The sequence below is a fragment of the Vulpes vulpes genome, chromosome 3 (assembly GCF_048418805.1).
Source record: "Vulpes vulpes isolate BD-2025 chromosome 3, VulVul3, whole genome shotgun sequence".
NCBI lineage: Eukaryota > Metazoa > Chordata > Mammalia > Carnivora > Canidae > Vulpes > Vulpes vulpes.
In genome coordinates, this window is record NC_132782.1 from 18116327 (window position 1) to 18141443 (window position 25117).

Consider the following 25117-nt stretch of genomic DNA (forward strand, 5'->3'; position numbering starts at 1 on the left):
GGTTTGTCAGCAGCCGCACAGTGTTCTGGTTTGAGTGGATGGGGCCTCGGGCCTGGGTGGTGGGATAAGGCCCGGTAAAGAGGGGACATTCTGCTCAGTTGCCGTCTGTGCTGGATGGCTACCAGCAGAAAGCCTGGGATGAGGCAAAGATCCTCCTGTAGGGTGTCCAACTCAGTAAACTCAGGTCCCTTTGGTTTGAAGCAGTGAATCCAGTAATAAAACAGTCAGTGGTATTTAAAGAAAGTGTAAGGGGAATTACTTCTGTGGAAAATGTGCTTTCTGCCACCAAAGCTGTTGCTGGTGAATGTTTGCATCACCTCAGTGAAAACATGGAAGGTTTCACACACTATGCTCTGAGCTTACCGTAAAGAATGTATGCTTCTAGAAAGGCCTTGACAGCTAGACATCTTGGATTTCAACATCTGTTCTGGCAGGGGTCTGCTTGGGATGAGAGCCGATCTCTTTGTGTGTCCTCTTGGTATTAAAATGACGAGGCTCATACTGCTCCTCAAGAATTGCTGTCATTTCATTTTGTAATTTAAGATTAAGTTATACGCCAATGAAGTAATTCAGAAGAACAGTACCAACGGTATTAAATAATGTGCTTTCTCTGTTTCTCGTAGTTCAGAAGATGCAAAGGCTCCTCAAAAGAAGGTAAGTGACAGTGGATTGGGATTCTCTAATTGTACAGTTCTCCAGAAATATTACAGTGCAGCTTATAAAAGTGATGTGTTTGTGAATACAAAATACATACATGTTCCTCATTTCTTGCCTGTGACTGCTTCTAGAGTGTGTTTCCTCTGAGTTGCAAATGTGCATCAGTCATTCTCCCTTTAATGGTGGTTGCTGTGGTTATTTTTACAGCACAAAGTTCTTTTGCAACAGTTCAACACAAGCGATGAGAGAGCCCAGAAGCGCCAGCCCATCCGCGGCTCTGATGAAGGTAAGAATTCTCTTCCAACCCATGGTTGTGTAGATTACTCAAAGTCAATAAACACCCCCCCCCCCCCCGCCCCGGGAACACATGGACCCACAGAATAGCTTCTCTTGGACTATCTCTTTGCACTCCAGATGGTTTGCTTGAAGATGCCCTTTTGCTTTCCAATTATTTATCCTCGAACTCTGGGCCTGGAGTGGAGAGGCTTGTCCACACTTTCCTGACTCTCCCTCTCCCTCACTACCTACCACCTTCCTCCGAAGGAAGGAAAGATTATCTCCTTCCGAAGGAAGTAGTTGTCAAGGTTGCCCACCTCTGGGAAGAGCTGGCAAGCAGATGGCTGGCACTTTGCAATGCCATGCAGAGGGGAGGTGCCACGGCCATCTGCAGAGCAGGACTCCTGCCCAAAGAAAGGGCTCTGGCCCTGACCACAAGTGTTGTTCACAGCCACAAAGAAGGTGCACATGCTGACGACCACCATTTCGTTGTTCAAGTTTAGTCTAAAGACTCACAACCAAAATAAAATTAATGATAAAAATTTCATTTTAACCCACAACTGGATCTTGTCATTTAGGAGCACCTCTAAACCCAAGGGTTACAGTAGCTGGAATTGCTTCCAGGATTTGTGTTCAGAGATGAGCATATACATGCCATATATGGGTTTGCTGAGCTCACTACTGCCCAAGTTCTGTGGCCTAGCCCCAAAGTACACAAACCTGTGAACAGTGAGCAGGAATGTCAGTATGTGTTCATGCCCCAGGCAGCAGCACTCCGGTTTGCCAAAGTGTTACTGTTGGCTCCCCACCACCACCCCATACAGCAGCAGTCTAGCAATAAGCCTACCTCACAGCACTTCCTGGATTATGAAAAAGAAACTCACAGGCAAGGGCAGACCCAGCAAACAGGCCTGAACATACTTCATTTGCTCCCCATCACTTATGTATGGGTTTTTCACGAATATCTGCTGTGGTTCTTTGAATTGGAGATGGCAGCCATGTGTGCACCTATTAGACCAATCTGAACGTCAGGAGTTTTGGAAGTGGGCAGGCATAGGCATAAATGACTACAAATAGGTACAATAGTAAGAATGACAAGATGGCACACATTTGGGAGGATATCTAAACTTTTCTCATTGTTGATTTTTTTTTTAAGAACTCCCAAGACTAATTTACCATATTGTTACTGCCTTCCCAATAGTTCTGTTTAAAGTCTATTGCATGGACCACACCTACACAACCATTCGGGTGCCAGTGGCCGCCTCAGTGAAGGAAGTCATCAGTGCAGTTGCTGACAAACTGGGCTCTGGGGAAGGCCTGATCATCGTCAAGATGAGCTCCGGAGGAGGTAACAGCCTTAATTAGCACTTTGTAGCTCCTGCAAAATGGAATATCCCATCCAAACAGAAACCCTGCCAGGAGTTAGCATGGCCCTTCCAAGAGGATCCAAAGGGACAAATCGGTGCTGTGTGTGCTCCCACAAATAACAAAATAATATGGTTAGAAGTGGGCTGGGTAAGTGTCTAATATGCCCTATTTTGTAGGTACCCACTATAAAGCAGAAGGAGGTGAAGCGATCTATCTGAGGCAGCCATTGCTGAGGACTCTAGTGTGGATGTCAGCTTGGAGTTCTTTCTATATATAAACCCTAAACAAAAAAGCTTAAGGACTTGGGCCTCTGAAATGTGGACCCTATAGGCAATGGGTTTCCAAAAGTCTGAAGCTGGAGGTGATTATAGACTAGATCTTTCCATCTGATGATGGTTCCCTTCCTTACCCCTTAGAGAGGGCAGGAGCCCAACTCATCGAATAAAATGAGGAATAGTTTCCCCATGGGATTACTCAATTGCTGTATGCTTTCTTGAAATGTCATTTGTTCATTTTCTCTATATATTCACTGGCTACTTAGTATAACTGAGACAGGAGGGATATGTTGGGTGTAGCCATGTCCCCAAGCTGTTGCTAGGGCTGGCAAGGAGGTGGAGTAAATGAACAGTTACAAATCCATGCTGGCGAGAGTTTGGGGAGGGTCAGCATGGATTGCAGCAAGAGCCCGGAAGAAGGAGCAGTAAGGCTAATTTACCAGGAAATGATTTCATACCCACGAGGGTACGGGATCAGGTTTGAAGTCAAGTGGTTCTACTGACGCAGGATTTTTAATTGCATCATGGATTCCCAAGATACCCCCTCTCACTTCTGTCCTAGTCACACGGACCCAGGATGCTTGCTCTCACCCATCCCTGTGGCACATTCTCTCCACAGCTGTCCCAGATCCCTCCTTCTCCTCCTTCAGGTTTTCAGCCAAATGTCCATGTCCAAGTGAGGCCCCCTCCTTCCTTTCTTTGATCCCCTTCCTAAAACTGTATCCTCTCCTGCTTACGTACACTTCCTAGCCTCCTTTCCTGCCAGTTTCTCTCCTCAGGGCTGCTCATTCTCTGATATAATTGTCTTGTTCACTGTCTGCGTCCCTCACAGTGATAGAAGTTCTTTTTGGACTGGGATTTTTTTTTTCTCCCATGTTGTTCCCTTCTGTATCCTCAATGCCTAGAGCAGTGTCCAGCACATAGTAAATGCTAAATAAATATTTGTTGAATGAGTTAATTTTTAAAATATAGGAGGCTTAATCTAAGTCATGCAACTGCCCTCCAAATTAGGGAATCAGAAAAAAAATAAGAATAATGAATTTTACATCTTAAGTCACTTGGGATGTCAGAAACCCCCTAACTTTTCTAAAAGTGATCTTTCCATCTCCAAAGTGCTGGGCATTGTTGCCATCTGGAAAGATAATTTGTTATATAAATAGCAAGTGCGGTTCTTGTATATAATTACAGTAGCAGCGCAGAACTGGGTGAATTGACCCTTGGGTATTTCCATTCCTGTTTTGTGGTCATTTTCCGACGGCATCCTGAGTGTCATGTGGCTGCGTGAATGCTGTGTCTTTTTTATTCAGTGGGTCCCTCCAGTCCTGTATTTTATGCAGTCGCTCTGCGTGTTCCAGTAATTCACTGAGCTGACAATTTGTTGGTGTGATTAGGGCAGTGCAGCAAATCTCAGATGCATTTAATAGGCAATCTCATGCTTTTTATGTTCACAGAAAAGGTGGTGCTCAAACCTAATGATGTTTCAGTATTTACGACGCTCACCATTAATGGACGCCTATTTGCTTGCCCGCGAGAGCAATTCGATTCACTGGTAGGTGTGGATGGCCTCCTCAGAGCAGTGTCTGCAATCAGAAAAACTTGTCTGGAGCTTAATTTTGCAGTTACGTTGAACCTAGTTGCTAAAAACTCTTGAATGCTACTTGGCTTTTTCTTTTTCTGTGCTCTATTAGGTAAGCCTCAGGTGTTCATTTGATATGCTCTGAGCTTTAGATTTTCTTTTGTGGAAATTAGCCAAGTAGCGCCACTATTGGGGCATAATTCAGCTTTTAGAACTCTGTAGTAAATCGCCTCCTTGAAATCCCCCCAATTTAGATACTAATATTAAAAATCTGAATGCTTAGACCAGGAGAGAAAAAAACTATTTAAGACCAGACATTGCGATTTATCATGCTCCATTGTGGGATGTAAAGAGGCATTAGGGCAAAGCTACTCTCCCGTCTAAGAAAAATGCAGTTCCCTGAAAGTGCTCTCACTTGTGTAGGAAATACCAGAGGCCAGCAAGTTTCTTCCCTACATCCCTAAAACTCTTGTTCCCAGCGCACACACAGCTCTCTTGGAGTAAAGGACTAATCAGCCCATGCTAACAATTGAGTAGTCTACTGTCTTTTATGCAGGTGGTAGGGTTCATTTCCATTTATCCTATAAAAATTAGACATGTTGGTGAGTAGCTCTCAAGCTGTCTCGGAAAGCCTGTGGGGCCAGTTCAGAGGACAGGGAACCGGCTTTTTCCATCTTGGGACACACAGGGGCTGATTTTACTAAGAAAAGTGCAACACAAGAGCCAGAGGTGAACAGCATCACATTTCAGGGGGACAGTTTAACCAGATAAGTGCTGTATAAATGCACTCAAGTGTCATCAAATCAGACATTAGAAGTAAATTAAGATTCCTTTCCTCTCAAGAACGTTTTGGCCTCGTGGTAATTCTTTGTTCTAGTTTGGGGAGAGCCATTTTGTTCACTCCAGCGCAGCGAAGTGGATTTTTGCCATATCCTGAGTCTGGCTGGAGGGGAACGAACTTAGCAAATATGGCATTTGTTCTGTGACTGTCCCTCAGCCGTCTCTGCCCATGAGCACTCTCACTTGCCTCAACCACTGGTGCTAGAAGTTCAGTCTGTACCGGGTCCTTTCATTTGTATCTTTAGTCCTCTACATGCGGTGCTCTCTAAAAGAGCAAGAGTTCCCAACACTGAGGAGCTGGGGTGGGGTGAGGGGTGGGGGGATGTCGTAAACGAGTCGCGCTGCCCTCTCCTGGAAGTGAACACCATCAAAGGCCAGTTTAGCTGTAGCCCTAGTCCAGGTGCTGCCATCTGTTTGCCACACGGCGTTCAGCTTCTCTTGCCACCTGGTCCTTGGCCGCAGCAAGAAATGAATGACATGGTGTGTGGAGGGAGAGTGTGGACTGTTTCCAGCTCCCTGTAGGGGAGACACTAACTTTTTAAACCTCTGTTTATGTGCACGTCACCCTGCAGCCTTCCGAATTCTTCATCCTTGTTAGTCTTCCAATTTAAGGCCCGAGCAATTGAAAGGCTACTTTGCAGCAAGTGCTGGGGCGTGTGAGCTTGTTAGCTTCCTCCATTTAGGTGCTGTGCGGCTCACGGGGCCGCGGTTTCACCGTCACACCGAGGAATGGTGGAGCCTTACCTGCCTCACAAAACTGGACACATGGAACCTCTTCCAGCTTCCCAAAGATTTCTCTGAGGACAGTCTTTCTAGGAAGAATCACACACAGGATGACTCTGCAGTGCAGAATGTTGGCCAAACCCTTTGATCTATCAACACATACTTAGGAAGTGTCTGCTTTGTACTCAGTGCTACGCTGGCTTCTGTGTGACACTAGACCAGTCGTCCCAGAGATTCTGTCCTTATGATGGTTACGGTCACGTTAGGGAGACGAGACTAACACAAATGGCCTGGAACAAAACAAATTATAGGGCTAAACTGTGTTGCCTAGAAATAGCAGAGGGCCAGCCATTTATCCTAGTTGTTTGGGCTCTGGAGCTTTACTCTTGTGACATTTTATTTGAGCAGAAATGTCAGTACAGAGCAAATTATAATAAAATCCCGTTGTACTATGATTTGGTTCTACTCTTATCCATTCCCTAGTTTCTTGGACTTTTATTTAGGGCTTACTATATAATTCCAGGTGTTGTGGATGGTTCTGGCTCTGAGATGGTCTTGAAGATGAATCCTTCATGTGCCGCAGGGAAGTCACAGTGTAAGGAGGGACTCCAGAGAATAAAGAGAATACAGGGTGACGAATGCCACTGCAGACCCAGGCACAGAGGGGGAAAGAGGGATGCTGGGGTGGCAGCTTCCATTAGGATAGGCAGTGTTCAGACCTGCCTGGGCACTGCAGACCCTACAAGCACCTCATGTGACAGGAAATCTCCACAGGACTATATGAGAAAGTGGAGCAAGAGGTTGCTTCCTGTGGAGGCCCGAGGTCAGCATGTCAAAGAGGGAGAGGACTTTGGTGAGCCCTGCCCACTCTAAATAATTACTTTTCTATTACTCTCTCGAAAGGGATGCAAGAATGATAGACCAGCATCTGTGACTTAAAAATTTTATATATTTCTTAGTATTGGCATCTTCCCTGTAGTTGCTGGGTTTATCCCCTCTACGGAAAGCCATAAGGCCTCAAGGGAAAGAGATGGGATCTTGGTAGGCTGGGAAGGAAGAAGAACAAGAAGACAGTCGCACGGAACAGAGGGCTGTGCACACAGCAGCAGCAGCAAGAGGGAGGAGAGAGAATGTGGGGGGCCTGTGTGAGCCTGACAGGGAGTCCTCAGACCCAGACTTTAAGTGTCTGCAACTTCAGGGGCGCCTGGGTGGCTCAAGCAGTTGAGTGTCCATCTCTTGATTTTGGCTCAGGTCATGGTCTCGGGGTCGTGGGTTGGAGCTCTGCCTTGGGTTCCACACTCAGCACGGAGTCTGCTTGTCTCTCTCCCTCTGCTCCTCACTCCTGCCCCCTGCAGGCGCTCTCACTGGCTCGCTCTCTCTCTCTCTCTCTCTCTCTCTCTCTCTCTCAAGTAAATTAATTAAATCTTTTTTTAAAAGTGTCCCCAACTTTCTACCTAAAACCTACCCTGCTTGAAGCCATTCTCCTTACTTGTTTCCATAAGCTACTTGCCCATAGCTTCAGGTCAGTTCCCCAAGCTTCAAAGCATTGGAATAAATGTTTTTCTTCCCTACTCTGTATGCCCTGTGTAGAGCCAGTCAGGAACAACAGTGCTTAGCTCTTACGTCCAGGCATTGCACAGATCGTACTTCCTGTCCATTTGTGTTGCCACAGCATCTCTCAGGAGGGGACTTTTTATGGAAGGGGGGGATGGGAATAGGGACCTCCTCTGTGCCAGGGACTGTGCTTACCTGATAACACTGACATTATTCCCAGTCAGTCATGTTAAGAAGCCTGCATACCAGGGTGCCTGGGTGGCTCAGTGGCTGAGCGTCTGCCTTTGGCTCAGGGCATGATCCTGGGGTCCTGGGATCGAGTCCCATATCGGGCTCCCTGCCGGGAACCTGCTTCTCCCTCTGCCTGTGTCTCTGCCTCTCTCTCTGTGTGTGTCTTTCATGAATAAATAAATAAAATCTTAAAAAAAAAAAAAAGCCTGCATACCCACTACTGCGACACCAAGTTCCCAGAACTGGAAACAGACAGTCAAGAGACAAGGGAAAGCATCCAAGTCTGTGTCGTTAGAGTGAGATTTGCATTTAAAGTCTGTTGCCCTCTAAAGCTGGTCTGTTGCAAAACCCAGCTTTTCGTCTGGCACTCGCAGATTTTCTAAAGCTGTTTGAGCTGTCTGTCTGTTTGGTTCCCCTAGACTCTCTGTTCCTGACAAACAGGTCTCCCGACAGCTTTCCAGCCTCCCTACCTCTCTTGCCATCTTTCGACAGACCGTCCTGGGTGCTCAGGGAAAACCTTGCCCTTCTAACCCAGCCAAGTTTGTTTAATCTTTTACAGCCCGGCTTCTTTCTCCAAGAACCTCTTCAGGTTGCACTTTCCTTTGAAATGCCCATTAACTCTCAAAAAAGCCCACTCCTGTTCTCCCACATGTTTATCCGTGTACCTGGGCATCAGGTGTGTGTTGATGCTTTTGTCTGTCTTTTATACTCACAAATCAATGCCAGCAGCTGACTGTTTATTGAATATAGAGGGACTCCGTGGTCAGGGCTGAGCCTCCCTTAGACTGTAAACTTGCAGGGACCACTTACATCCTGGATGTGTCATTTCTTTAGCGCCCAGAAAGCAGGGAGCATTTCTGGAATAAAGTGGTTATGGATGATGCTGATAATAACAATGCTATTACTTGCACAACGTTAGTATTTCCAACATAAATATTGAATATTTTAATATGATGAGCATGGCATTAGGGAAATTCTCTGTCAATTCATGTGCCTTTTGTAGCTTTGGGCATGTATTACAGATCCATAAATGTTCATATATTACACATAAGTTTCCAATGTATATAAATCATTCCTTTTACTAAGGAAAAGCACTCTCAGTCACTTCTCATAATATACAAATGAGATAAGTAAATCAGAAAGTTTTGAATGAGGGTCTTCCAGAAAGTAGCAGAATTTGGTTTTCTGAAGCCCTAAGCCCAAAACACCATGACCATGTGATATCATCTGCAGCTCAGCCTCTCTCCGAGAGTGGAGGGATGGGCCAGCATATGCAATGTCAGTATGCAGAGCCCTCTGCCACCCAGTAAGCTCAGGCCATGTGTTATAAGAGCTGGACACGCAGCAGCGTCACCACATCACCAGCCCCTGCAACAGTAAGTGGTGCTGTGGCTAAATGTCCAAAACTACCCATGCCAGTACCTGCTCCGGAACAGCTCCAGTGAAAAATAGGAGGAAAACACTTCCAAGGACTTCTTATATCTCTACCAGAGAAAAGGAATTGTTTTTAGGGATCTCCCAGCCCCAAGCACAGGGGAACCTCCATAGGTCACTCCTCCCCTAATCTTATTTGCTATGGTCCACATTTTCCAGTCAGTGGAATTGATGATAATGATGATATGACTCTAAGGATGGCACTGAAGCAAGTGAGCATTAAGAACAAAGGCGTCTTTCCCCTCTGGGTAAAATCAAAGTTTCAAGATATTCCTGAAAGCACCTCCAGAATCCTTTCCCCTTAAAGCATTCAGCATGAAGTACTTATCTGTTCTGAGATTCTGATATATTTTTCCATTATTATTCATAGACTCCCTTGCCAGAGCAGGAAGGCCCAACTGTTGGAACAGTAGGAACTTTTGAACTGATGAGCTCCAAAGATTTGGCATACCAGATGACAATTTATGATTGGGAACTCTTCAACTGTGTGCATGAGGTAAGGTGCTCGGTTGAGAGCATTAGAGATACCTTTGCAGTTCTGGATGGAGCTTGCCAGATGGCTCACCTGCAAATGTTGGTATGTGCTGCAATGTGGAAACCACATGACCGTCCTTATAAATATTGAGTTTATTAATAAAGCCTGTTACAAAGTCTTTGGGTATTAAAGAAAAATCTTCGAGTTACAATAAGCTCTGTCTTCCCGAGTATGTTAAGCCAATGGCACCTCGTGATTAGTTCTATATTTAAGAAGCCCCCCCGAAGCCCTCTCACTCTGTAGTACAAGTTGAATCCTGGCCAGTGATTGTATTCACATTTGCTGACCAGCGTCAACTTGTCTTGACAAATAGAGAAGGCTCGTTGGTGTTTTGATTGAAAAACAAAGGAATAAAATTGTTTTCTTTTCTTTTCTAGCTGGAGCTAATTTATCACACATTTGGAAGGCATAATTTTAAAAAGACCACAGCAAACTTGGATTTGTTCCTGAGGAGATTTAATGAAATTCAGTTTTGGGTTGTCACTGAGATTTGCCTTTGTTCCCAGCCCAGCAAGCGTGTTCAGCTCTTAAAAAAATTTATTAAGATAGCAGCCCAGTAAGTATCATTAGCTTGGGAAGAGAAGAACGTTTGAACTGCATTTTCATTTTGTTCCATTAGGCTACGTCTTTAAAAAAAAAAAAAAAAGGCAAGATATAGGATCTCCTTATGCACACGGAACAATGACAGGGGCTTAAGAACTGAACTCGTAAAAGATTCGTTTCATTTGGCTTTTGAAATACTGGACATCAGTATATAATCAATTAACGTCTTACAGCACTGATGCCGGAGTCAAAATCGTGACCTCTTTTTGCTCTGTACTACCTGGCCTTGTGCCTCCTCCAATTTAAAGAGTCCTTTGGCAAACAAAGTTGTGTTGTAGCAAAGTTGTATGGAGAAGGCTCAAGTCAATGTCCAACATGACACCCTCTTGCCAGTAGAGGGCAGTGGAAACATGCACGTACATCCGCACACCCAACTCAGCCAGAATAAAATCAGTAAAATGCATAAAGGCGAGCTAACCTGGTATGAAAATCATCTCCATCAACATCAGAAAAAGGGAGCAACTTATAAATATTCCATTTAATAGCACTTCATGGGAAACAATTTATTTACTGCAGGGGCCAGTTAGATTTCTCCCTGACATGAATTTAATCTTCTCCTGCTACTTAGATATGCCTGACAACCTCCTGTTTACTTCCATGTTTTTGGTATCACCACAATGCTAAAAATAAAATGCTAAATGTGGCCCATGGCTGGGAGACTTCTTTCTAAATGCAGGGAGCTCTAGCATAGGAAGGTGGGGAGCCCAAGTGACCCCAGCTAGCAATTTTCTTGAGCCAAATAGTTTAGATCCCATACAGAGTCTGATTTCCAGAGCTAAACAAAGAGGTAAATGCTGCTTGACATTTCATACATATCCACTTGCCAAATGCTTCGAATCATTTTGCCAAAAATTTGAGGGTTCAACCGGATATCCAAATCTGCAGATTCAAATGCCGGTATCTCTTCATTTGGAAAAGCTGCCTTTTTGAAGAAAGATTTGGTAAAATGATGCTTATGAATTTCTGGTTCAAAGGATAGCCACTTTTTTCTAGGAGACTGAGCACCCTGGTTGCAAGGGACAGGTGTCTTTGCATATTCGGAAGGAGAGGATTACAGAAACTGTGACCATACATGCTTTCCTGTTGTAAAGAGCACATTCTCTCTTCACCTTAGCCTGGCAGTGCTAAATGGCACAAGGAGAAGAGAAAGGCAATCTGCACACCAATGTGGGGGAATCAGAAAGCCTTTCGGGGCCTAATCCTATTATTTTACAGTAGCAACAAAAGGGAGCCTTTCAAAAATTCAGGAATTGTTTGTAATGCTTTTGCCTTTTTTATCTTTCTTCTGATTATGTGAATGAGTAGGTGGCTTTGGCCTTTGGTATAAATTGGCTTGTATTATTTAACCTTTACTAAGCCGTGCGGTCCTGCAGTGGAGCTGTTTACACAGCCCCGTTGGAGAAGATTGTAGACTCTCATAAACCAAGATCTACAAGGACGAGATCAAAACCCAGTGGCAATAGCATTTTTTACACGGTGTTTTTAGAGAACTTCAACAAATCCCATGTAAGCTCTTCGACCTGCCCAGAGCTTTATGAAGTTGGGGGGTTCAAGTGCTATCATCTCCTTTTGCAGATGAGGAGACTGAGGCATGGGGATAATTCCTGACTTACCTAGGGTGATGAAGTTAGTTGGTAACAGTGACCAGAGCAGTGACCAGAAAGGCAGGCCTGTGTTCCTGCAAGTCCAAGATCATGTGGATAGGACAAAGTCAAGCACAGGAACGTGATCCCCTTTGCCTTTAGCCCTGGCCGGGGGTGGGGGGGGTCTCTGAATCTGCTTTCAGTCCATGACCTGAGAGCCACTGCCCCAGCACAGCAAAGGCCTTGCTTGCTTTTTCACCAGTGGGATAAGACACACGATAGCTTCTCTGAAATCTATTTTCCTCTTTGCGCACAGACCATTTAAGAATCGCTCATTGCTTCCTCTGCAAAGAGAACCCAGGCAGCAAAAGCAACAATTTAGCCTTTTGCAAAAATGTTCATCCAAACAGGATTTAATTATGATGCAGTTGACTTAGATTACTATACTGATTTGGGGTAAAGGATTTGCACTTGTTGCAAAATAATTCTTTCCCTTTTCAAGGAAATGGCATGAAGAAGTTGGGCGTTCCTTCTTTTTTTTTTTTTTTTCTTTTTCTTTTTTTAAGTGAAATCAAGTACCTGGGCTAAATATTGCCATTCTCGTAAGAATCTTTTACCTTTTCCACAATATTCTTATTCCCAAATAAACATTCATTAAGGTTAATAGTTGCATAAGTACAGATTCAAAATGATCAGCCTCATCCATATCAGTAAAACACAGAGAAGATAAGGTTACTTTTTTTTTTTAAGATTTTATTTATTTATTCATGAGAGACAGAGAGAGAGAGAGAGAGAGAGAGAGAGAGAGGCAGGCAGAGACACAGGCAGAGGGAGAAGCAGGCTCCACGCAGGGAGCCCGACGTGGAACTCGATCCCGTGTCTCCAGGATCATGCCCTGGGCCGAAGGCAGCACTAAACCGCTGAGCCACCGGGGCTGCCCTAAGGTTACTTATTTTGGTCAGTTGTTTAGGTTCTTTGTCAGCTTTATCGGAATCATGACTTGTAAGTTGCTATTTCTCAACAAACCAGAAGCCATGGCGGTTGCAGCAATATGACTTCCCGGTGCCCTCTCAGGCTGCCAGGAGGCGACCAGTCTCGGGCTCAACGTCCCAAAGTCTTCAAGGACATTTTGCTTACTTGTCTTATCCTATGAGATGTCTCCTTCCAGGTCCAACAAGGCTTTTAGGAAGCTCCGAGGTCATCATAACAATCCCTAGGGTAGGGGTCTTTAAATTCCTTCTCAAAACCTGAACCTAGATGGCCAGAACCATCACCTTTCTAAAATTACAGTGGGAAGTCAGATAGCCAAACGTGGTCACCCAAGTGGAACTTATACAGTGCATTAAATCTATCATTGCCTGCTCTCATAAAGAGTCCTGACGAATATTAATGACTATCAGAAAATAGAACTCTAATTTTTTTTTTTAATCTCACTCAGAGGTGGCATTTTACTCAGCCATGTGCCTCTTGTATTTCAGCTGTAAGGAGTACAAAAATCTGAATTCCTTTTTTGCCATCGTCATGGGACTAAGTAATGTTGCTGTGAGCCGCTTGGCACTCACGTGGGAGGTAAGCTTCAGCTGAGATCCAGCTGTGACTTTTACCTTAAGAATAAAAACACAGGCTCACCAGTGAGCTTTTTTAATAGAAATATCACTCACACTGGTATAACAATGGAAAAGGTGGGACACTTTGAGAGAAGTGACCTGTCTCCTTTCCAGTTGCCTGAGAGTGTGAATTTAAAAAGGTATTGTCCTTTCGTGTTGGGGGGAACGGGTGAGGGTCTTGGCTTCTTGGTCTGTACAAGGTAAATAGTAATACATCTAGTTCCTAGGTAGAACATGAGCCAACAACATGGCTTGCATGGTTTCAAAGGTTTTGCTCATAGATGCTGTTGTTCTTTGGAATGTCTGCTTATTGCCTTATCTATAATTAAAAGAGGACAGAAGATCCATTTTTATCCAAGTAGTCATTTTGCTCTGGGGAAAATTAGCCATAAGGCCAACTGTTTGGCCCAGCTGAGTACTAAGTATCTCTTAACCGCCTGGCCGACCTCTCTGTGTATGGAGGAACAACAGTTGGCTAATATTCAGGTTGCGGCAAAAGTCATGCAGGTGTGTTGTGAATTTCTGGAACAAATATGATTAAGTGGTTTGTTGACAGTTTGTTATTTGTGCTAAACATCTTCATTTTTCATCAGCTAAGTACTCAAAATGTGCCCGACCCCTTACATGTGGTATATAGCTGAAGAAATACTAATCTCTAATAGAACATACACACAAAAATAGACTCTTACTAAAAATAAAAAAGTATGTGTAAGTGGGACACAAAAAGAGGTCAAGGAGTAGATAACAGAGACTTAATTTGCGAGGGTGCTTTAAAAAGGCACCAAAGGCAGCTGTTTGCATTTCTAAATATTTTTCCTTAAAACATTTCCTTCCCCACTTCCCTCTTGAAACTGTTTTCTTTCTCTGCCCCTCCTAAATGTTTCCATTGTTTATAGGACAGGTCCGCACAAGTTCTTCTGTCTTGGGTTTCTCTTAAAATTCCAGGCAGATGCAGCACACAGCAGCTCATCCCCTGAATATAGGAATGAGGGAATTGGTGAGGCCTGCGTGCCACGCAGCTGTATCATCTTCCAGCTGGTAAACGGACAGAGTTAGGGCTGCCACAAAAACGAGGCGATGAAGCCATAGTTTAGGCTCCCCTGTCTTGGAGCCCAAGGCTCCTAGAATCTCTGGAAACCTAGGGTTTCCTCTCGGAGAGTCTGCCTTCCCCGGCCTGTTTCCAACTACTGATGCCCAGATGGAGACCAAATGATTTGGTGCGGAGGATCAAAGAGGGCGTAACACCTTCCAGGGGTCCCAGGAGGCCAGGTGCAAGGATCATAACAGCAGCCAGACATGAGGCCATAGCATGCCAGGGAACACTATCAGAGTGTCCTTTCTTGGTCTAAAGAGAAAAATCAGGCTGCTTGGGGGCAGGAGGGTGCAGTCAGCAGAAAGAGTTAACTGGTCAGTCCTTCATTTTTACGGAACCTGAAGAGGCCCAGCCTTCGGCCTGCTACGGTTCCCAGCCTTGTGTGTTGCTGAAAGAGAAGGTTAACCCCTCCTGGTGTAGAAGCTTCTGCTCTGCCAGGCAAAATGTAATTATACCGTCCTGTGGGAAGAACTTTCATTCGTAAGCATCTTTGATATGGGTTTCTCTACCTGAACTTGCCAAGAACCTCCACGGGCTTCCCATCCAGCTCGGGCCAAGAGCACCATGGCCCCGACGTGAGCAGGGCGAGACTCGGGGCCTGACGTCCCAGGGATGATGGAAGACAAGTGAAACTGTCCATGAGTGAAACAGGGAAAGAAACCTCCAGCACGTGGCAAAGGGAACCATTCAACCTGGAAGCGAAAGACCAATCTGATCGCAAGCAAATGGAGTGAGATCCCAGAGCAGCTTCTCAGCCTTGGCAGTACTAACACCGCGGGCAGGATAATTCCTCATTGCGGGCTGTCCTGTGTAACATGGGATGCTTCGCAGCATCCCTGGCCTCAACCTCCTATCTACCAGTAGCACTCCTCGCTCTGCTCCACCCCAGTTGTGACAATTAAAAAAATGCCTGCAGATGTCACCAAATGTCCCCTGGTGGATGTGGGATGAGGGGTGCAAAACTGACCCCAGTTGAGAACCACTGCTCTGGAAGCACAGAGTGTATGTAGATAATAGTGTTAAGACCTACAAAGATCTCAAAAAAAAAAAAAACAAACCCTACAAAGATCTGTATTACCATATGCCGTCCTGCCTTTGACCCAAAAGCTAGCTACATAAAGAGAAGTCAAGCAATAGACCTAACCTAAATTATAATTCACATCTAATTTTTAAAGTGGTCCATGTCCATGGCAAGATCTCCCCTACCATGGTGATTTGGATACTACATGTGGAATGAGATCCTCACATCCCTTGGTGCCCATCCTGGCTCTCATCCCTTTGGACGTCCCCCCTGAGCAGGGATATCAGATTTCCCCAAAACTGAACTGGAAAAGAGGTACTAGGAGAATGAGCTTGGAGGATATGTAGGAGACTGGTCCAAGAAACAAAATAAGATTTTTTACAGGTGTTTAAATGGGAATATGACAAACCAATTCAGACATGATAAAGAAGGGAGAGGAGCTTTTCTGTGATTGCAGAGGCCTAACTGGTCAATGCGTCGTAGCCGGTAGACTTTGTGCGGGAAGCAGAGCTGAGCTGGGAATCTCTGAGGCCTGGGACTCAGTCAAAACTTAGTGTCGGGAGTGGAGACACATCATGCTGCTCTAGAGGTCTTGGTGTGGCCCTATCAGAAGAGAACAGTTGAGGGTTACGAAGATCTCAGGACCCAAGCAAAGTGAGAACCAGTAGATGGAAAGAGGACTCCATAATGGCCTACTAGTGTCGGAATGTGGGTACAGCCGGCGGGCGGCCCTAAATCGGGCACTGCATCAGGAGAACCAGCAGTGTTTGTAGGACAGCCGGGCGGAGAGATCACATGGGGAAATGCTAGTGTGGAAAAGCCTAGAGCATGTGAGAATGGCCGTAGAAAGGAGGCAGGTGACGTGAATCCCAGAGGCTTTGACTGTCATCAGCTGTGCGACTTTGCATATGTCATTTAAACTGTGAGACCTAATTTCTTCCATAGGAGATGTTTAATCTATTCAAATACATATTTATTGAGCACTGACTACGTACCCAACACTATTCAGGCACTGGGGATATAGCAATAAGCAAAACCGATGAAAATTTCCGTGCTCGTGTAATTTACATTGTAAGGGAAGAGGAGGATTGAAATAGGTAGTTTCTAAAACTTTTAATCCTAATATTCTCTGATCTAAAGTGCTAATTGTGGGAATCTGAGAGTTTAAAAGGTGTGGGAGGAGGTAATTCCAAACCACTTGTGGTCTGAGAACGCAGTCCTCTCTATGAATTACTAGAAAACATTATGAAAACAGTAAGACCAAAGCATCTGTAATTACTTTTGTTTCACAGAGTCTTAAAAGGTAAATTCTCTGTATTCCAGATTATGCTCAAATGGAAGACAGATTACAGTCTGGCCTTTTTTTTTTTTTTTTTAGAGATGTTTGATTAAAAGCCAAAGAAATACATTTTTCCCCCTAGATATGGTAACACAGGATACATATCTCGATGTTGAACCTGACATATGAGTGTGGCATTTTTGTTTCATTAACAGAAACTGCCAAGCAAGTTCAAGAAGTTCTATGCAGAGTTTGAAAGTTTAATGGTAAGTGACAGTGGCTCCTTTATTCTGTTCACTGTCTGCATTAATCCAATTTCTGATTAGCTGAATTGAAGTTCTCATTTCAGAAATTTTACCTGTCCTTGTATGACTTTAAGAAGTTTATGATCCCATTTTAGTGCTGCTAAAACAAGCTTGTCTGACTAATGAAAGGCACCCTCAGGAGCTAACTTAAAGAGGACTTATGTCCCACATAAGGTCAATTTGTGTAACTAAGAAAAGCTGTGTAATAGGATCCTTTCCGCCTAGCCCAGGTTGGCTATGGGTTGGAAGCTGCATTTTCCTTGCCTTGCCAAAATTATTGTTCCCCATTGGCTGGGAGGTGTTCACAGTCAGAAAAGGAGTGAATTGGACCTGGTAGGAGTGATGAGGTGGTTTCAGAGAGGGTGCAAGGGGCTGGCAAGGCAATGGCAGGGAGAGGGGAGTTGGAACTCCCAGGAAGGAGACCGTGCTTCAGGAGAGGGGGATCTCGTGGTTGGGGTTTGTTTTACTCCGGTTGTATTTGCTCTCAGAAGGAATCTCTCCCCTCAACCCCCGCAGGCAAGTCTGCCCCTCAAGCAAAAACGGGAGCAAAGCAAATCATTTTCATGTCAGACGGGAAGTTGTTTTAAGATAAAAATTCAGCTAACTCGGCTAATTCAGCCTTTCTTGTACAGCTACACTTCGTTGAAAACTATCTGATTGTGGGGATAACAAGTCTAGGTGCGTTGGGAGGTAGAGGGGGTGGTATATGTGTCATTAGTCATTAACCAGCCAAATCTCTGTTTCTCTAAAGGATCCTTCCAGAAACCACAGGGCCTACAGGCTGACAGTGGCTAAGCTGGAGCCTCCTCTCATCCCCTTCATGCCTTTGCTCATTAAAGGTAATTCTAAGAAAACACACAGGTCAAGCCAGGGATCAGTATGTGGGGAAGAAAACGAACAAGAGCCTAACTAGACTGATCTCTTTGGAAAGAATGGCCCCATCCCCGCACCTTCTCCATCACCTCCTCTCCCCCTTAACTTTTCGGAAAGGGTTGGGAAGATTATCGGAGGAGGAGGGATCTATGATTTGGAAGACTTGATAGTGAAACAGAGGGTTAGTTTGGAAATTTTACCAATCTCGGGTAAAGTGCTTTCAAAAGTTAAACACCCAACATAAAAGAAACTATTATCAGCTTTTTTCAACTGCAGTGTTATGCAAATCCTCCAGCATAATCTAATGGTGCTATTGTGGTTTCTTTGTATGACATATTTCTGTTAGTGATTAGAATGTGACTTTTATTTCTGTGCAGATATGACATTTACTCATGAGGGGAACAAGACGTTCATTGACAATCTAGTAAACTTTGAAAAAATGGTACGTACAGTATTATAACCTTAACCACAATGTTTTTTTAAAATAAAATCTGCATTTGCACTAATAAAGGAAATAATTTCCATATATGCTGCCGTGTTAAAAAAAAAAAACTTGTTACACATAAAGGAGTTTTGAAATATTTGGTTCAAATCGGCTACCTATTTTAGGCTGTCAGTTCTCTTTTGGAAAATTGAATGGTATTTGTGCTGCAGTTCACAGCAGCAGCTAGCTTTTATGCTGTGTGCCTCGTCCTTGGCTGCCTGTTGCTAAAATGCGCGAATGTTCCAGAGTGACTTCCATGTTGTTGTTTTGCTGTAAGGTTCATAGAGCTAGACTTCCCCAGGATGCCTTCGAGTTGTTTATCTGCTGAGCCTGACTTTAGTGCATGTAGGTAAAAGGCAACTCCATAGCAGACCTTTCTTATGGAGCATTCATCTAAATGCATAAATAAATAAAGTTCGCCCAAGTTCAGAGAAGGGACTTGAAAATCTTTGTACCCAAAAACAAATTTTTTAAAAAACGACAGATGTGGAACTGGCACACATTTGGTATTTTGCAGCTCCCCTCATCAAGAAAAAGCTGTTATCTGGCATTAGTTACTTTGCAGTTTATTTTCTTATCTTCCGTGAAGCAATAAAGCAGGTCATGCCAAAACCTATCTTTAGCTACATAGTGCATGTTAATGGAATGCTCCATTGTCTTCTAAATCCTTTGGCTGCAGCCTGGATGGATAGGGTGTTACAGTGTTATCTCCGTGTGGGTAAGCATCTGCCTGGGGTTATGGTTTGCAGTGGTGAATATGGCACTGCAGGAAAAGCTCAGGACGTGGGAGTTCAGGAGACCTGAGGTTCAGTTCTCAGCTTTGTCCCTTGGTAGCCATCCCTTAACTTCTCTGTGGGTCAGTTTCCCCAGCAGAAATGGGGATCACGCCTACTCCATGTATGTCTGGAGATTCTAGATGGGTCCAAAGTCCATAAGTATTCCTTTAAGCCATATATATATAGTGCTATAGAATTCTTCTCAGAAAACTGTTCTTCCAAATATTTCTTGAAGTTCAGCTGGCATACACAACTCCAGGAGAGCTGGAAACATCCTGTGGTGGTTCTGGAAAGATCACACCATCCAGCTCTGGGAATGAGCTTAATGCAAGCCCAGCCTGGTAAAGAAGTATAGCAAGTGCTGGGGAAAATGTTTCCATGTCCTAAGCTCGTTAGAAAATAACCCGTGGGTCCACACTCCTCAAAGACACCCTGTGCTAGAGGGCAAATATTCCCTCAGCAGTGTTCCCCTCTGACAGCAGAGTACGAGCATCTCTAATACTGTCAGTTTAATAATTCTTTGATCAAAGGGGGAAAAAAACCTTCTTTGCTCACTTATTAGTATGGAGAATTAAACACATTTCCCTGATTTCTTAAAACCTGTTTTCCAGAAATGAAAGATTTAGCAAATAGGTAAAGAACCTTCCAGATCACTTATGCAGAAATGCAAACTAAGGGATAGCTAAGCCAACTATTTGACTCTAAAATATACATGTGCACAGAGGCGTAGAAGACAGAGTCTCCAAAGACTTGAGTGAGCTTTAGAACTTTTGATCATTAAAGTGAACTCAACAGGACAAACAAGAATAACAAAAACGTTTGTCAAGGAGAATGAGAGTTATTTCCTCTGGGCTTTTAGATCTTGGTGTCATACCCATAACCTTCAAAGGAAGAGTCGTATCCAATGGCTGTTAGAGTTCCCCTTTGCCATTGGTCCACTCTGTGTCCACAGCAGTGGGCGCTCACACACCTGGCCATGATAGCAGAAACCTGAATTAACAATGGCTTACACACGCTAAGTGGATTTCTTTCTCATGTGAATGTCCAAGCGAGCGTGATGGCTCACGAGACAGTCAAGGTGCCAGGCTTCTCCTCTCCTGCCATTCCTTCATCCACATGGTCCAAGATGGCACACCACCACCATGCCAGGTCAGGTGGAGGGAAGGGGTGAGGGAGAAGATGAAGACATGCTCCTTCCCTGTCAGGACATGACCTGGAGTGGCACTCACCATTGGGTTCACCTTCGACTGGCTGGAAACTTAGTTACATGCAAGGAAAATTAGAAGATGTGACCCTTATTGGGGTATCCATGTATCCCACTAAAAATTAAGGGGTTCTACTCCTATGAGAGAAAAGGAAGAAAGGATACTGAAAGAGAACTATTGCTCCTCCACTCTAGCAACCGTAAATTTTATTTCACTCCTTTTATTCATTCATACACCATGAGAAAGTTTAGTCTTAAAATTGCCTTTTTGTGAGTTCGATGTTACTAGAAAATGAAACAGAATTTCGAGAAGATTTGATTATATTTTTTAAACCTGGCTTTGGCCAACCTGGCATTTGTCGTCAGCTTTCTGACCTTCTCTCCCCGTAAACGAGCCCACCCCACACTACCACTGCCACTTACAACTCCCACTAGTGGCTGCTGCTGCCCCTGTGTGTCCTAGGGAAGGAGACATCTCTCTTTTCAGGTCGATGTCCACGCCATTTCCCAATCATTCATCGCAAGGCCGAGGTGGTGAGCACAGCTGGCAGCCTTTGTGGGGCTGTTCGGCGGTCTCCCTAGAGGGAGCCCCTGCCAGGGGCAGAAGTCACCAGGGTAGCCAGGAACACAGATGCCTGTTCTTGGTGGCAGCATTGCAGACACAGCAAACTACTGACTACTGTGCCAGCCCTAAGTATTTTTATTTTGAACCTTTTTACCCTTGAGGTATGAAATGAGGATTAGAGAATTTGTTGCATATTGGTTTTCAGGATTTATGAGTATGAACAAAAGAGAATTCACTCTCTGATCCTTATGCAAAAAAAAAAAAAAGCAGACATTCTTTCATTTGGGGGAAACATAAAGGAGTATTCAAAAAAATGTTTGAATAAAGCCCTTTGTAGCTTTCTATGGCATACATGAATATTTATAACATTTAGGAGGTAGACTAGCAATGGATTAGAGGATAATATGCTGGCTGGCTGCCACTATATCCCAGGCTGCATAAAGCATGCTGATAGCCACGGTTGCTACTGTATTAGGAGGTTGGTTCTATTTCAGACATACCCATATTTAGGTGTATTTATTTATGAACATTATTTTAAGATAGTCATTTTATTTGGAATGAGAAGCATGGGGCCAGCTTCTTCACTTCTGGAAACATTAACAGAAGCTAATTCATTGAGGAAAGAGAAATGCTTTGAATCCTTTTATTTCTGTGTCACTAATTATGGCATTACATAATTAGTAACGATATGTTTCCTATCACCGATAATATTATTACAACATCCATGGAGAAAGCACTAGGCTTATATCAAGCGTGGATAAAAGAATCTCCAAGTGAAAATTGAAATGTTCAAATACATCCAACTCTCAGAACTTTCCAACACAACAGAAATCTACACGAGGACCTTGAAAGTTTATTTCTTTATATAGAACTCACACACTGGGCTAAATGCAGATTCTCCAAAAGATATGTTTCAAAGCAATGCAATCTGTGTTGACTGTTCAGGCAAAGGCTTTTGCTAGGAAATATAAAGAAATCCAATACATAATCCTTGGCCTTTAAGAGATTGTATACAGTTAAGAAGGTGAAAGCATAAACGCATGAAATACTGATAGTAATCGCAACACAGGAGATAACCGAAAGCAAAATGCAGAGAGAGGTAACTTCATGCAGCTATATCAAGAGGAAAACAAAACCATGTTAAATACAACATAATATGATCAAATCCAGACTTGTTACCCTGAGCACCATCCAGCCTCACCTCACACTTCATCTCCTCTGTAGTCAGTCCAAGTTGGCAAGACCAGCGTTTTCTCTTTTTTTTTTTCTGGCCTCAGGGCCTTTGCACTAGCTGTTACCTTTGCCTGAAACTGTCTCCCTGCTAGTCCTCCTGCTAGTCCTCACCTGTCTGATGCTCTCGCATCAGCTCATGTGTCCCCTCCTCCGAGTGGCCTACCCTTCAAACATTCTCCTATTTTCCACACCCAGCATTCTCAGACAGATCACCTTGCCCTGACAGCTGGGTTCATAATCTGAAACAACCTCTACTTGCCTCTTCGTTGTCTGTCTTCCCCACTAGAATGTAAGTGTCCTAAACCAGGTATTTGATCTGTTTTATTCACTGATATTTCTCCACCCAAAAAGGTGTCTGGCACATCATAAGTGTGCAAGAAATATTTGTTGAATAAAAGAATAACTCAGTCATATTCCAGTGTTGGACCTAGTGAGTGACAATACACTGAAGCATTTTTAATGGATTTTATATATCAAAGCTTTGATCCAAGAATGTTTTCTTTTTTCTTTTTTTTTTTTAAGATGTTATTTACTTATTCATGAGAGATAGAGAGAGAGGCAGAGACACAGGCAGAGGGAGAAGCAGGCTCCATGCAGGGAGCCCGACGCAGGACTCAATCCCGGGTCTCCAGGATCACGCCCTGGGCTGAAGGCAGCCCTAAACCACTGAGCCACCCCGGCTGCCCCCAAGAATCTTTTCTATTTTATTAGAAAATTTGATTAAGCAGCATTTTGCATTACTGATAGTTTATGACTCCCTTAGCCTTCTGTTCCGGGCTGGACATTTTTCTGTCTCCCTCCTCTCCGTGGTGCTGTGTCTGCCCTTCACTGTCCTTTCCTGAATGCAGAGATAACAATATGCGGCCTGTGCTTAGACATGAGCCTGGACACCTGAGCTCCGATGTCCCATGGCCGTGATCTGTACAATATACCACGAGCATCATGCACATTACCTGTGTATATCTGTATGTCACATTCCTCTTGAATATTAAAGATCCAGGGCCAGGGGACAGGGCTCAGGGTTCTTCCCCAATGATGCGTATAGTGGAGGCTGGCTGAGCTCCTGGGCCTTCTTGTCTTATCTCTGGTGCACTTCATTTACCGTGCACTTAATTCTACTTGGTTGCTATCATGGGCATGATCTCTGCACGTGAGAGACTATATATATTTCTAGGTCTTATGGACAAAAATTCCTGTCCTAAATATACGAGGATCTGAGTGAAATAATCAGGTGATGTAGGTGTGATTTTGCACATGTTCCGCAAGGAAAAATCGACTGTGATTCTTTGATAGGCCTATGGATGGGGGCAGAGTCAAATCAGTAGGGGCAGAAATATGAAAAGAAAAGGCAATGTGGGAAACATTAAGAACAAGGTTGGCAAAGATCTCAAGGGGCAAGAGAAGTTTCGAAAGACAAAAACTGTTCAGGGGCAGCACGTCGAAGGGGCCTGACATCTCACAGGACTCAGAGCAGAGAGGCAGCACGGCCCAAGAGGGAGGCTGTCCTGGCAGCTGTGGGTGGGAGGGAGGGTGGTCGAAAAAGTGTGACCATGCGAGGTGGCACTGCCTGCAGGGCCCACTGGTCTGAACTGGAAAAACAGGCTCGGGAGTCTGCTCCTCTTCAGGGACAGGAGAGCTGAGGCAAGGCTTGGCCAGGGGCCAGAATCCGTACAGAGATCACGGAGGAGCTGGAGCCAGCTGCAAGGGCGTGCTGCACTGTCGACCTGCCTGGATAGGCGTGAAGGCATGAGTTGGCCAACCCAGGCCTGCGGGCAGGGGCCACAGAAGGCCACCAGGGAGGCCCAGACCGCAGGATCTGGTCTGAGAAGCCCCTCCGACCCTTCCCGGGCTCCAAGGCGAATTCCTCACCATCGGAGCTGGAGGGACACTTGCGCTTGGGACCATGGCCTCAGGGCTGTGGCCTGTGCCAGGCTGGGTGCGCACAGCCCCGTCCTGCGGACAGCGTCTTTGTCCTGCGCATTCTGGAAGCCAGGCCCAGGAAGGACATCTGCTTCTGCGTCGCCCTGTTCTCAGCTCAGGGACCAAAACCACGAGGGCAGTTACAGAGTCCCTGGCTTGCTAGCTCCTCTCTTCCTCCCGAGCCTCCCTCCCTGGGTTCGCAGCCTGCAGGCGGGCCGCCCTGGGAACGCGCCCGCTTGTGCAGAGGAACGTGGAAGACCTGGGCCTGCAGTTGGTCCCCGGAAAACCGGCGGCTGTGTGCGCCTGCAGATGCTCCCCAAGGTCCTGCCTGCTAAGTGCCCTGCTTTCCTGGGGAGGGCCGACCCGGGGCAGTCAGGGCAGGAGGGGGTGGGCGCCCCACGCTGGTCCAGAGCGCCTCCTGCAGGAACGCTCCTGCTCTCTGCACCCCCACATCACAGGGGCTGTTCGCATGAGCCACTCGCTAAAGGGAGTGTGTGGTAACCTCAGGTTCGCTGAGATGGGAAAAAGGACGAGCAGCTTTGCCTTGGAGTAACCTGGTCTCTTCCCACCGGCCCCGCGGCACAGCAGAGCTGCCCGGCGGCTCCGGCCGCCAACCTGCTCAGCGGGATCGGGCCGGGCTGGGCGCCTTGGTGGCTCCGTCCCGTCCCCGGGGCCGCTGGACAGCAAAGCCCGTGGCTCCTCAACCTTAACTGCGAACACCGGTGAATACCCGGCTGTCTGCCGTCCAAAACAACACGTAAGGCTCAAGTCTGCGGAAGGACTGGAGGACTCTAGAGAAATGCAGAAGCTTCCACTTCGGGTCAAGAGAGCGACGCGCATCTGCGGAGCGGGAGGCCGCCGCCGAGCAGCAGCTCCGTGCAGCAGGCTCAGGGCCTCAGCTCGCGGCAGCTCCCCGCTGCGGGCTCAGATGTGTAGCATCCTCAGACCAAGGAAGGCAATAATCATTCTTCTGCAACACTACAGACGCTCTGGCTTAATCTAGGGCACCATGCTCGCCGCTGCCCTGAGGAGACCCGAAGCTGCTACATGGTTAGACTGAGAAATTGCTAAAGAAATTGGCAATATTTATTTTTTTTAAGAT

General features: G+C 45.3%; 1 protein-coding gene across 24 annotated transcripts in view; it reads left to right on the forward strand.

Moving 5' to 3' along the window:
* RAPGEF4 (Rap guanine nucleotide exchange factor 4) overlaps positions 1–25117 on the forward strand; it is a 284923-nt gene that overhangs the window by 252476 nt on the left and 7330 nt on the right. For all 24 annotated transcript variants that reach the window (XM_072751936.1, XM_072751937.1, XM_072751935.1 and 21 more), the window contains 10 exons: positions 624–654; positions 865–943; positions 2135–2281; positions 4028–4125; positions 9305–9430; positions 9847–10025; positions 13134–13224; positions 16871–16921; positions 17712–17799; positions 18211–18275. In XM_072751936.1, the coding sequence (XP_072608037.1) occupies positions 624–654; positions 865–943; positions 2135–2281; positions 4028–4125; positions 9305–9430; positions 9847–10025; positions 13134–13224; positions 16871–16921; positions 17712–17799; positions 18211–18275 (955 nt within the window). The remainder of the gene's footprint in view (positions 1–623; positions 655–864; positions 944–2134; positions 2282–4027; positions 4126–9304; positions 9431–9846; positions 10026–13133; positions 13225–16870; positions 16922–17711; positions 17800–18210; positions 18276–25117) is intronic.